This window comes from Lagopus leucura, unplaced genomic scaffold, assembly GCF_019238085.1.
Source record: "Lagopus leucura isolate 7727_CA_CO unplaced genomic scaffold, USGS_WTPT01 Super-Scaffold_100048, whole genome shotgun sequence".
Lineage (NCBI taxonomy): Eukaryota > Metazoa > Chordata > Aves > Galliformes > Phasianidae > Lagopus > Lagopus leucura.
In genome coordinates, this window is record NW_024962294.1 from 1,304,482 (window position 1) to 1,316,871 (window position 12,390).

A 12,390-nucleotide genomic window follows, 5' to 3' on the forward strand; every position below is an offset into this window, starting at 1 on the left:
GCAGTGCTGCGCTGAGGGTACAGGAAGGGACCCGCAGCCTCCTGAGACGGCTTTTCTCTGCTCCGTGGAATCACAAATAGCATTTCTCAGCTGTGAGGGCAGCTCCGGGCTGACAGCAGTCTCTGCTGATGCACACGCATAGGTATTCACGGGGCAGAAAAATGCTGCTGCTCAAACAAGCAAACATTGACTGTCTGGTTTCCCAGCGCTGCCCCCAGCAGCAGCCCCAGCCCCAATCCCTCCCAGCAGCAGCTTTCACACAGCAGGCAGACATTCCTGCTGCTGTGCTCCCATCACCGGGCAGGGATGCACACCCAGTGCTGAGCTCAAAAAAGCAAAGGCAAACCAGTTGACATCGGGATTCTTTTAATGCAATAGCTTTGAAAATGCAGCCTTAAAATGATTTCTAATGGTCAACAATGTGAAACATCGGAGCTTTCCTATCTGTGCACCCCAAACCTGGCACCCAAACCCTTTGGCTTAAGGACTCCCTCGGGCAAAAAGGGATGAGGTGAGCTGTCCTGAGGCACCTGGAGAACCTCAGCAACTGGCAGCACGAACTGTGCCCTTCTCTGCACCTTTCTCTCACACCTTACACTCAGGCACAAACCTACAAAGGTCCCCAGCCTGCCAGCTCCCCTCTTGTGGCAGTTAGAGCTTAGAGCCTCGGGCTCCTGGTTCTCTGTGGGTTTGTGTGCCTTCATGCTACGTAAAGTGATTTGAGAATTGAATGTCTGACTGTTTTCTGCCTGAACAGGATGGTGGAAGAAGCTGATTTTCCATCATTCTGCTTTGTGTGATATAATGCTACTTTATGCTTCCGCTCTGCAGAGCAGCAGGTGTCACAGGCTGCCATGGCTTGCTAACGTGGGAAATTCTGCTGTAGCCTAAACATCTGTGTAAGAACATCCCCCCCTTCCTCCTCCCCTTTGTGCAGTGTTTATCTGCTGTAACAGGAGAGCAGGCAATATTGCTGATACGAATTTAATACCTTCCAGTTGTTAGATTGAGTTTCTGGTTCTGTGGACTCAGCACACAGCCCCTGGGCTGTGCGTGCTGCAGAACACAATGCAGCTCCAGCTGCTAGTCCCTTTCTCCCATCTAAAATGCTCAGTGGTTTTCCTATGCAATTTAGTGGCTCTGCCCTTTAGGAGGGGAATGGTGAGACTTCACACAGCGTCCTGTTGGAGGAAGGTGTTGCTGGGTTTCTGCTTTCACCAATGCTGCTGTGAAGAGAAACAGCAGAAAGAACCACGTGGGTCTCCTGAATCTGAGTGCTGTGTGCTGCTGCTGCTCTCTGAGGAAAGGAGCTTCCCCAGGAGGGTGTCAGGCATCACCCTTGGTGTCAAGCCTGCATTTTGCTGGTACCAACTACAGAAATGCTATGCACTTATCTCCAAGTGAATTTTAACCCTTTTTAAGGACAGCAGTTAACAGTAAGTCAGTGGGTTCTTATGCCTTAGCCTCCAATTCTAGTTATAAAACCTGGATTCAGGTTCGGACAGACTGGAGCTCTTTTAGAATCTGAGCAGTAGTTCTTCCACAACCAAACGTCACAGTTAGAAACTAAGTGTAGAAAGAGTTCCCAGGGGAACATGAAAACGACATCACCTTATGAAAAAGCTTCAGAATGAACCTGTGAAACAAACAGCAACTAGATAATTGCCCTCTACAGAAAAATGGAAGTAACAGTAGAAGAATAGAGTAACATCTTAAACAGTCAGTGAGTCAGTCTGAACGTACAGGATCCCTACAGATCTGTGATGAAAGCTAAGGGCCAACACCAGCTGGTCCCCTCCAGCCTCAAAGGAGTCTGGGTTGTGATTCACTCTTCACCAGCTGGAAGATTGTCCTCAATCCGCCTGATGAACTTCATTCTTATTTCTGTGACGCTGTCCCCTTTCAGTGTGTCCTGGACAAACTTGACATCCACGGCCATCTGAACCTAGGTGATGGAAGAGAAAAGCAGAGCTCTTATCTCCTTTATAGAAGCAGCTTCCTGCCTGACCCTGAAGCTTAAGGACTCTGAAGATATGATGTGCAGTGCAGGGCTCTGGGAAGGGACGTATCAGTTTTCAAGATCACAGCTTTCTGCATTTTGGCTTTCAGTGGACAGTGGGCACCTTGCCTAGACAAACAAAACACCTACGGGGTAACCAAGAGTCCCTTCAGAGATCAGAGTCCAATTAAGCCAATTAACCCCACCACTCAGTGCTACAGATCCCTGGATTATTCATATCCTGCTGGAAGAGAGACGTTGGCTCACCATTTCCAGGGCACCTCGCAGCACTCCACACAACAGGTTGGAATAGATGAGGGTGGAGTGGTTGTCGGGGAGCTCCACAAAGTCCACCAAGGGGTTGTTTTCTAAGATCAGAGAGAACTCATCACCTCCAGGACTCCAGTTGGTGATGCTTGGAGTGATGCCCAGGTACATTTTAAATGCTATCTGTTATGTCAAACAGAACACAAACGAGAATGTTAGTTACACTCTGCTGTTGGCAACCTCCTAAATACATTTCAGCATATATTTTCCACCATTCTTTCTCTCGTTATACCACAATCCCATCTGCAATCCTATGAAAGAGCACATGGTAAAACCCTGCCCACACGCTGCCTGTGCCGCTGACACAAATGCAAGCAGCAGCAACAACCCAACAAAGCTGAGCTCTGCCAGTTACCTTTGCAATAACATCTGCAGTTTCACGGAAATCGTGGCATCTCCCAACATTGGATCGGGCCAGAAAATCTTCTATCAGCCGAACTCCTATGTTGTAACCCCTGTGAGAGCACACAAGAGGAACGGGCTATGGATTAAAGAGCACAGCTGCAGAAAAACAACGAGCGTCTACAAAAGTGGAGAAAGAAACACATGAATCTGAGCAGTAGCAGTACTGTGTAAAACTCAGTCTGCCTCGTTTCTGCAGCAAGCTTGAGCTCCTACAGCTCTGCTGCAGCAGATCCACTCACATTTTGTCAAGCTGCTTGTTGACATCTTCATCATTCTCGTAGTCCTTGCACAGCTGGGTGACCAGAGCGCCGTACGTCAGCGTGAAGAGCTCTGAGTTCTAGGCAGAGGTAAAAAGCAGTTAGCACGAGCCAACATGGAAACTGACAGCACTGCTGCATCTACATCCAGCGCTGCTTCGAGTGGCCTGGAGAAGGGGAACAGAAAGCTGCCATCTCAGAGGTATTTGCTGTGCAGTAGGAGATCTCAGCTCTTATTTTGGCAAGGCAACTTCAGTCTCTTCAGACAGAGCAAAGCTCTTTCTGCCTGGAACAAGAGAGCACTCGAGCACTTTTGCTCTCTCCCTCTCTCCACACAGCAGCACTGCTATCAGCAGGCCACACAGCTGACCTGCAGAGGCAAACCAGGAAGCTGTTCTCACTCCACAGTCATTTTTAGCATGTTTTGTGAGCCGCTACTGAGCATCGCTCTGCCTTAACGAGGACACCCCCAGGTAGCTGGAATGACACCTCCAGGTCATCTCACACGTGGTTCTGACCAGCTCCAGGCAATAACATGCAGTTGCCAAGGACCTGAATTTATTTCAGTCAATGACCTGGAGGTGATGGGGCCTGCAGCTCAGATTGTGCCTCTTCTCTGCTTCAGAAACGCACTGCAAATTGGCAACATTGAGCAGACCTAATTTTTGGTCTTTTCAACAGGACAAAACGTTCTTGTCCATTCACAGATCTACTACATTCTGCTGCCAAGAAGCAGTGATGCTTATCTCAACCCTGGAAAGTTACAGAAGCACATAAATTATATGCTGAAATCAGCTCCTCAGACCCAGAAGAGGAAGAGCAAGGAGTGTTCCAGGTCAGGTCAGCAGACGCACTGTGCACTGCTGCTGGCTGTGCTGGACTAGGAGCTGCATTGCTTGCACTCTGCACAGATCTGCAGAGGACACAACAGGATCGTGTCTCCTTTCACAGCCATCACCACAGCTCCAGTGATTCACAGCACGTTTCCTTGGGAGCCATGAAGCAGATCAGTGATTACACGGCTGCAAAACAAAGGCTACAACAGCCTTCAGCTTTCCACAGAATCCAAAGCAAGCGTTCAGGAGCAAATAAGCTCATAATTCAACTTTCATTTCTGCTTTTGGTTTTAGCAATCAGAAATGTTAGAGAAAGTCTAATCTCAGATTAAAAGCCTATCACCTACCATGAGATGCATAGATGCAGAAGGTGAAATGAATGGCAAATACCAATACTACAGAATGAAAGCAGCAGGCAGGCAGAAAGGAAGGGAAAAGAGACAACATCAGAGTTAAGTGACAACACTGATCGCACGTCATTCCAAACAAGTTCACACCAAGCCGAGACACACAGGAGGAGCGGTGACTCCCAGACTGCAACACTCAACAAACAGAAACCAGGTTTGTTAGAAGAGACAGGGAATTCCATCTTGTCATTGTAACTCGTGAGGCCAACAGCAGCCAGCCAAGTGACTCCAAGAGTCCGAAAGGAGCCAGGCAGCTCCTGCTAATTTTGCTTCGTTTCAGAGCTGAAGAATTGACACAGACTTTGTGCTGCTTTGCCTTGCTTACAGCTCAGCCTTCGTCCTGGGAAGATAAAGCTTACTTAAGTGCTCAGTACTCAAGAATGACAAAGCGGAAGTCTCCTTGAGCTCTGCCGGCAGGGAAATTTGACAAACATGCAGAGAGGGGTCAACCATTTATAAGGATTTAAGCGATTTTAGTAAGGAGGGGCTGGAAGCTGGAGGGCGGGCGAGAGGTCCCGGCCGTTTGCGTGTAAAACGAAGCTCGCCCCACTGCTACCGGCCCCACAGCGCCCGGCGGGCACCTAAAACATTTCTAACGGCCTCCTCATTTCCGGGCAATCGAACGGAATCCGAGCGCCTCAAGCGTTCCCGTTAGCTGTGCTTTTAGCAGCGCGATGCACTGAGGAGCCCCGCGCCAAAGTGGCTGCGGCCTGCGCCGGGCCCGGCCCCTCCGGCACCCCCCGCCCCGGCCCGAAGCCGGAGCCCTTCGGGACGCTCCCGCCGGCGGCGCAGGGACCCGCGGGCCCCGCCAGGCCCCGCCGTTACCATTTTCTTGCTCTCGGTGCCGCGGCCGGCCTGGCGCGACATCCTGCCCGGCCCGCTGCCTCGCCCGGCCCGCCCTCCGGCACCGCGTCGCAAAGCATCACGGGATTCGTAGTCCGCGTCGTTTCGCCGCCCGCGTTGCGCGCCGCGCTCAGAACTACGCGCCCCGCAATGCAACTCGCTCGCTGAGTGCGCATGCGTCAGGTGGGGGGGTTGGGAGGGTCATCCTTCCCAGCATGCTCTGCATCACGTGACTACGAGGCGCCTACAAATCCCGTCGTGCGGCGCTGCTCCGCTGACTCTGCGCCCGGCAGGCGCTGGGGCGGCTGGGCAGCGGAGGGGAGCGCGCCGCTAGGGGGCGCGGCCGGGACTGTGTGGAGTTAGGCCGGCCCCCAATGGATGCTCGGCTCCGTGCAGGGCCCGTGGGCACCCAGCTGCCGGTAAGGAGCTCCCTGCGGCAGCAGTGATGTGCAATTAGGGTTGTTTTCGTTATTTTTTTCCGAATGAATAATTTTTATATCGGAAGGGAAATCCTTCGTGAAAGGGCCTCATCATTACAGGGGGTGAAGCTCTTGGCAGAGGTGGGCTGTGCTTTCTGCACTGAGCTGCTTATGCTTCACCTGCTGGAGCTGCTGTGAGTGATGAGCAGTGTTGGGGGCTCTGTGCCCCCCACTCGATTGCAGCCCCTCCAAGGACAACAAATCTGGAGGCGGTGCTGAGATTCTGCCTGGAGCCTTCAGCTTTTCTTTCTCTGTTTTTAACCCAGATGATGAAGTTCTGGGCTGTGCTGCCCCAGCCTGTTGTTATTCCTTGCATGAGTGCTTGCAGCTGGGCAGCAAGGAGCAGCAACACCAGAGGGACCCTGCAGGATGTGCCACCCCAGGGGCTGTTCTAAAAGCACTTCTCCTCCTTGGAATCGCAGTGCAGCCATGTCACCTGCACTGTGTGAGCAGCGGGCACTGGGTGCTGCCAAGTGCCAGCCATCACCTCGTGGTTTGTTTTGAGGGAGTGACAGCGTGAGAAAACCGCAAAGCAAACATCACTGGTGCAGTTGCCCATGGCTGCACGTGCTACTGGGTGTCACCAAGGCAGCCCTGTCCTGTTGCAGGGGAGCAATGGGGTTTTGCTAGAGCCAGGGGCTGCCCTGCCACTGTTTGCTTGGCCAACAGATGGCAATAGTAGATGTGGGGCAGAGGCCTCCTGGTGTTTCTGCTTTGGCTTTTAGCCCTAAAGGGCCACTGCTTGTCCTGCTGCAACATACCTTAGGTGCAAGAAGTCAGGCAGGTGGTGCCCTGAGCGTGGGGCTGTGCCAGCGCAGCCCGGCTGCTGCCTCTGCTGGAGCCCAGGGCAGTCCTGCAGCAGGGCTCTCCCTGGAGCCGGGTTGGCTGCACAGGGTGGCTCTGCCGGTTCCTGCTGCGGAGCAGCCCTGGCCAGGGGCTGTGTGCAGTGGGCTGGAAGCCAGAACGCAGCCGTGCCCTGCCAGCTGGCATAAATGGGTGGCAGCAACAGGGCATAGGAAGGGAGAATCCATACGGAGGGTCTGTTCGGGTTGGCTCACTCGCGGCCTCCCCTCGCTGTCGCGCACACGTGGCCCTTCCCACACCGCCATTCTCTTCCCGTTTCCCGTGGCCTGGGACATCTCTGGGACTCCGCTCTGGCTCAGGGCCGGGCTGCAGAGCGCTCCGCCCCGCCGGCAGCACGCAGCGGATGCCGGGATGGGGCTGATCCCGTCGGTCTGAGCCGAGCCATGCCGTGCCGAGCCGCCGTCCCGTGCGTCCCAACCCCGAGGGCTCCAGTCCCAGCGCATCGCAGCGCGGTGTCAGCGTGGCTCGGAACTGTGGCGGTGCTGCTGTGCACGGTGCTGAGCCCTGGATGGGTTGAGGCGCAGCCCTTTCCTTTCCGAGACCCAACGCTGCCCTGGCACCGCCGCCTGGAGGACCTGCTGGACCGGCTGACCCCCGCCGAGATGGTGCTGCAGGTGAGGGCACGTTGAGGGGAGGGGGCACAGCCCTCAACTCCTGCTCAGCGCCTGTGGCCCGCAGATGGCAAGGGGGGGAGCCCTGCAGAACGGCCCCGCACCCCCCATCCCACGCCTGGGCATCGCGCCCTACAACTGGAACACCGAGTGCCTGCGGGGCGATGCGGAGGCACCCGGCTGGGCCACGGCTTTTCCCCAGGCGCTGGGGTTGGCTGCTGCCTTCAGGTATGAGGGCTGGTGGTGCCCGTTGTGCAGTGGAGCCCACACACACCGGCATGCCCTGACACCCCTGTGCTGTCCCTGCAGCCCTGAGCTCGTGTACCGAGTGGCCAACGCCACGGCCACCGAAGTGCGTGCCAAGCACAACTCCTTCATCGCTGCCGGCCGCTACGATGACCACACGGGGCTCAGCTGCTTCAGTCCTGTGCTCAACATCATGAGGCACCCGCTGTGGGGCAGGAATCAGGTGCCGGCATGGAGGTGGGGTCAGGGTGGGATCCAGCCCCACAGGACCGTGCTGTAGCATCCTGAGGATGGCAGCAGCTCTGAATGAGGGCCGTGGGGGTGGGAGGTCTGCGGAAGCGCTGTGACCCTGCATCCCTCTGCTGCACCTCCAGGAGACGTACGGGGAGGATCCGTACCTGACTGCAGAGCTGGCCACGAGCTTTGTGCAGGGCCTGCAGGGTCAGCACCCCCGCTACATCAAGGCCAGTGCTGGCTGCAAGCACTTCAGCGTGCACGGTGGCCCTGAGAACATCCCTGTGTCCAGGCTCAGCTTTGATGCCCAGGTGAGCGCGGCGGGGGCACGGGGCAGTGGGTGCCCCCCGAGTGCTGATGTTTCTGCCACCGTGTGCACAGGTGCTGGAGCGGGACTGGCGCACCACCTTCCTGCCCCAGTTCCAGGCATGTGTGCGTGCCGGGTCCTACAGCTTCATGTGCAGCTACAATAGGTAACTGAGCACGAGGGGCTCAAGGGGGGGCGCGTGGCACTGCCCCTCTCCCCAGCTGCACTGTCCCCGCTCCAACAGGATCAATGGCGTCCCTGCCTGCGCCAACAAGAAGCTGCTGACGGACATCCTGAGGGGCGAGTGGGGCTTCGAGGGCTACGTGGTGAGTGACGAGGGGGCTGTGGAGCTCATCCTGCTGGGGCACCGCTACACACACACCTACCTGGAGACGGCCATTGGTGAGTGGATGGGATGGGAGTGAAATGGGTGCCGCACGGCCACGGCGAGCGTTTCTTTGTCTCCAATGTTGCAGCGTCGGTGAACGCCGGCCTCAACCTGGAGCTGTCCTACGGCATGAGGAACAACGTCTTCATGCACATCCCCAAGGCCTTGGCCATGGGCAACATCACACTGGAGGTCGGTGATGAGGAGCCCTGTGCCCCGATTGCCCCGTGCCCGAAGCGTGATTGAGATTTTGATGCTGGGGTTTTGGCAGATGCTGCGTGACCGCGTCCGGCCCCTGTTCTACACACGGCTACGGCTGGGGGAGTTCGACCCCCCGGCCATGAACCCTTACAACGCCCTGGAGCTGAGCGTGGTGCAGAGCCCTGAGCACCGCAACCTCTCACTGGAGGCAGCCATCAAGAGCTTCGTGCTGCTGAAGAACCAGCGGGACACGCTGCCGCTCCGCGAGCTGCATGGCAAACGCCTGGCGGTGAGACCTGGGCTGCTGCTCACTGGTGCATCTCTTTGTTGGCACGGAGCTGTGGGTGCCTGTCTTCACCCCTGTCCCCTCTGCAGGTGGTGGGTCCCTTTGCAGACAACCCCCGTGTGCTGTTTGGGGACTACGCACCGGTGCCGGAGCCACAGTACATCTACACACCACGGTGAGCCCCCGTCTGTCCTCAGCCCTGGGAGCGCCTCAGGTGCGCTCTGCCCCTCTCAGCCCTTCCCTGGGGTGATGGGGAGCTGCCCCCATGGTGTGCTGACCCAGTCGTGCCCCATGCAGGAGGGGGCTGCAAACACTGCCAGCCAACATCAGCTTTGCTGCGGGCTGCCGGGAGCCGCAGTGCCGGGATTACTCAAGGGATGAGGTGGAGGATGCGGTGCAGGGAGCTGATGTGGTGCTGGTGTGCCTGGGGACGGGTAGGTTGGAGCACGGGGCATGGATGCTGTCGTGTGGGGAACGTGGGGACTGGGTGCAGCGCGGTGTCCCTCGGCTTCCTGCACACAGGGGTAGATGTGGAGATGGAGGCAAGGGACCGCGAGCACCTGTCCCTGCCTGGACACCAGCTGCAGCTGCTGCAGGATGCTGTGCATGCAGGTAGGGCGCTGCACGTGGTCCGTGGGTAGGGGACACGGCACACGTCCCCCTCCAAGCCCCAAAGCAGCACCCACGGTGTGCTCATGGTGAAACCCCTCTCCTGAAGCTGCTGGGCACCCCGTCATCCTGCTGCTGTTCAATGCCGGGCCTCTGGATGTGAGCTGGGCACAGGAGCATGACGGCGTGGGGGCCATCCTGGCCTGCTTCTTTCCTGCCCAGGCCACCGGCCTGGCCATTGCCAGCATCCTGCTGGGCGAGCAGGGGGCCAGCCCTGCAGGCAGGCTGCCAGCCACATGGCCTGCAGGCATGCACCAGGTGAGGGCAGGACGCAGCTTCTCAGTGGCCGTGTGGGGTCGCCGGGGACCTTGCTCACACCTGATGGCCCTGCTGTGCCCATAGGTGCCCCCAATGGAGAACTACACCATGGAGGGTCGGACGTACCGCTACTACGGGCGGGAGGCTCCCCTCTACCCCTTTGGATACGGGCTGTCCTACACCACCTTCCACTACCGGGACCTGGTGCTGAGCCCCCCAGTGCTGCCCATCTGCACCAACCTCTCTGTGTCGGTGGTGCTGGAGAACACGGGGCCACGTGACAGTGAGGAGGTGAGCATGGCTGCTCCACGCATCCGTGGCCATTTGGGGGGCTCGGGTGAGGCTGGGGTCCCTCCTGCTGATCCCCTCCTTGCAGGTGGTGCAGCTGTACCTGCGCTGGGAGCAGCCGTCTGTGCCGGTGCCGCGCTGGCAGCTGGTGGCTTTCCGCCGCGTGGCCGTTCCTGCTGGTGGTGCCACCAAGCTGTCCTTCGTGGTGTTGGCTGCCCAGCGTGCCGTCTGGACCCAGCAGTGGCACCTGGAGCCCGGAGCCTTCACACTCTTTGCTGGTGGGCAGCAGCCAGAGCAGCAGATGCGGGCACCCTCGGAAGTGTTGAGCGCAAAGTTCAGTGTCACTGGGGCTGCCCGGGCACTGCACAGCTGTTAGAGGTGGGGATGGGTGTGAGGATGAGTCCTGGAGTGTGGGGAGCTGGAGGAAGGATGATGTGCAGTGGCTGTGCAGGACAGGGGGAGCACGGTGCTCTGCCTTGCAATAAAGTGCCCTCTGCTCTCCAGGAGGCTGTGTCCAGCCAGCATGCTGTGTGTGTGTCCTATGGGTGCTTGTAGCCACATGGTAGTGCCACCCCAGCACGCGCTTCGCCCCAGCTCAGAGCACCCAGAGCTGTTCTAGGGTCGGATCCAGCACTCAGATCAATTTCGTGCTGCATTTTTGCCCCCCAGCCCTCTCTCCTTGTCACCCCACGGCTGTGCAACCACTCTCCTTCCTGGGGACGGATCCAGTCCTGCTCTGCTCAGGGCTGGGGGGAGGTGCTCCCCCCTCGGTGCAGGGAATGTGCTGGAGCTGGCCCAGGCGGCTGGGCAGCTATAAATAGGGCTGGGGCACACGTGGGTCTGACGGCTGCGGGGCATGGGATGGGTGTGGGGCTGCAGCCACGTTTGAGGGGGGGGAGGGGGTGGGAGGCAGAGGGGTTTGGGATCTTCTGGGGATGGCATTGTGGGGAAACGATCCCCCCCCAAGCCCTGAGCCATGGGGCAGGAGGATGAGGTGGGGCATGCAGGGACCGTGTGAGGCAGCCCAGGCCCAGCATCATGACATCAGGGCACTAATTACAGATGCTGCCTGGGATAATTACAGAGCTGAGGCAGGGCAGGGCTCAGCCTGATGCAGGCCCATTTATCACCGGTCCCCACCAGGCATCGTTTTGCAGCAGCCCCATAGCAAGGAGCTCAGGGCACTGACCCTCATCCGCAGGATCTCGTAGTGATCAGGGTCAGCATTTTGGGGTTCAGCTCAGCCTTGGTATGCAGAGCTATGGGATGGGAGCAGCCTGGGGAGGGGACAAAGTCCTGGGGCTGGAGGAGGAGGTGTGAGGCAGAGGGGTCAGGATGGGGTGTCCTGCAGCACTTTGCTCAATGATGTCAGCCCTGCCAGCAGGGCTGTGTTTGCTGCTCTCCCATCCCCGTTTGCACCCATCCTGCCACAGTCACGGGGCAGTGCTGCTGCTGTAATTATCCTTCGATTTTGGGGGTGCTCAGCACCCTGCAGGCAGTAGGGCTGAGAGGTTGGGCTGAGGCACTGGAACAAACTGCAGGACTGGGGCTGGGTTGAAGGGGGACCTGTGGCAGCCCAATCTCATGGAGCAGGGCTGGGGGTCGAACCTTGGGCCGGGGGTGTGGGCAGCACAGAGGGCTTTGGGGAGTGCAGCCAAGCGGTGCAGCTCAGGGTGTGCAGTGCTTGTGATGAGCTCATTGATTTTTCCATGAGCTCGGCAGCAGTTCCCAGCATCCATGGGAACGGGGAGGGGGGGTTGGAGCCAGCACCCCCAGCAGCAGTCCTGTGCCTGCAGCAGAGCAATCGATGGCAGTGCTGCTGCTTGTAAGAGGCACTGAGTGGGGCTGGCACAGCTCTGCAGTGCTGCTGCCCTTGGCCCCTGCCCCACATTGCCCTGAGGGAGCGTGGACCCGCAGCGCTGCGGTGCTCTGGGTGATTGCAGGCTGTTCCTCAGTGCCACCCTGAGACTCGATGGGGCTTTGCCCCATCCCATCCCCTCGGGGCTGTGTGGCTGCTAGGAATGTGGGGAAAATCCCAGCTCTGAGCCAGGCCAGGAGCCCACGGGGTGCAGTCAGCGATGCCGAGAGAGGGGCACCCAGTTTTGATGTGGGTGGTCACACCTATGGCAGCACGGAGCAGGTCCCTGTTGGTGCCCTGTGCCCCCATCCCTGCTGGTTCCAGCCCAAGGGTGTGCCAAGCTGCGTGTCCCCATCTGATCTATGCACAGAGGTGACTCCCAGACCCGGCCAGCCTCCCTCACCCCTCTGTCAGCTCTGGGCCTGCCTGCTCCCATCCCTGAGTCAGAAGAACAGAGGGCAGGGGTTTGGGGAACCTGTTTGGCAGGAGAAGGGATGGCAGGGGATCTCCTGGCCTTGTGGTGACATCATTCCCAAAACAGGCACCTCTGACAGGGCGATGCCTGCAGGAACCTGAACTGTGCATCACTGCATCCCCCTGCACCCAAAGGTGCTGCGGCCCCGTGGG

At 58.2% G+C, this 12,390-nt stretch overlaps 2 protein-coding genes across 2 annotated transcripts; one reads left to right on the forward strand and one right to left on the reverse strand.

Moving 5' to 3' along the window:
- Window positions 1-349: 349 nt before the first annotated feature.
- Window positions 350-5,129, reverse strand: TRAPPC3 (trafficking protein particle complex subunit 3). The gene is made up of 5 exons (XM_042885073.1): window positions 5,057-5,129; window positions 2,971-3,068; window positions 2,682-2,781; window positions 2,267-2,449; window positions 350-1,945 (listed from the first exon to the last, which is right to left on the reverse strand). The coding sequence occupies exons 1-5, from the start codon at window positions 5,096-5,098 to the stop codon at window positions 1,826-1,828; spliced, it is 543 nt and encodes a 180-aa protein (XP_042741007.1). The 5' UTR covers window positions 5,099-5,129; the 3' UTR covers window positions 350-1,825.
- Window positions 5,130-6,385: 1,256 nt separating this feature from the next.
- LOC122187514 (probable beta-D-xylosidase 2) lies at window positions 6,386-10,426 on the forward strand. Its single transcript, XM_042885077.1, has 14 exons — window positions 6,386-7,031; window positions 7,096-7,256; window positions 7,338-7,497; window positions 7,649-7,819; window positions 7,890-7,981; window positions 8,060-8,217; window positions 8,292-8,395; window positions 8,475-8,693; window positions 8,780-8,865; window positions 8,988-9,124; window positions 9,213-9,302; window positions 9,409-9,617; window positions 9,702-9,908; window positions 9,994-10,426. Exons 1-14 carry the CDS (start codon window positions 6,801-6,803, stop codon window positions 10,279-10,281), a joined length of 2,313 nt encoding a protein of 770 aa, XP_042741011.1. The 5' UTR covers window positions 6,386-6,800; the 3' UTR covers window positions 10,282-10,426.
- The last annotated feature ends 1,964 nt before the right edge of the window (window positions 10,427-12,390 follow it).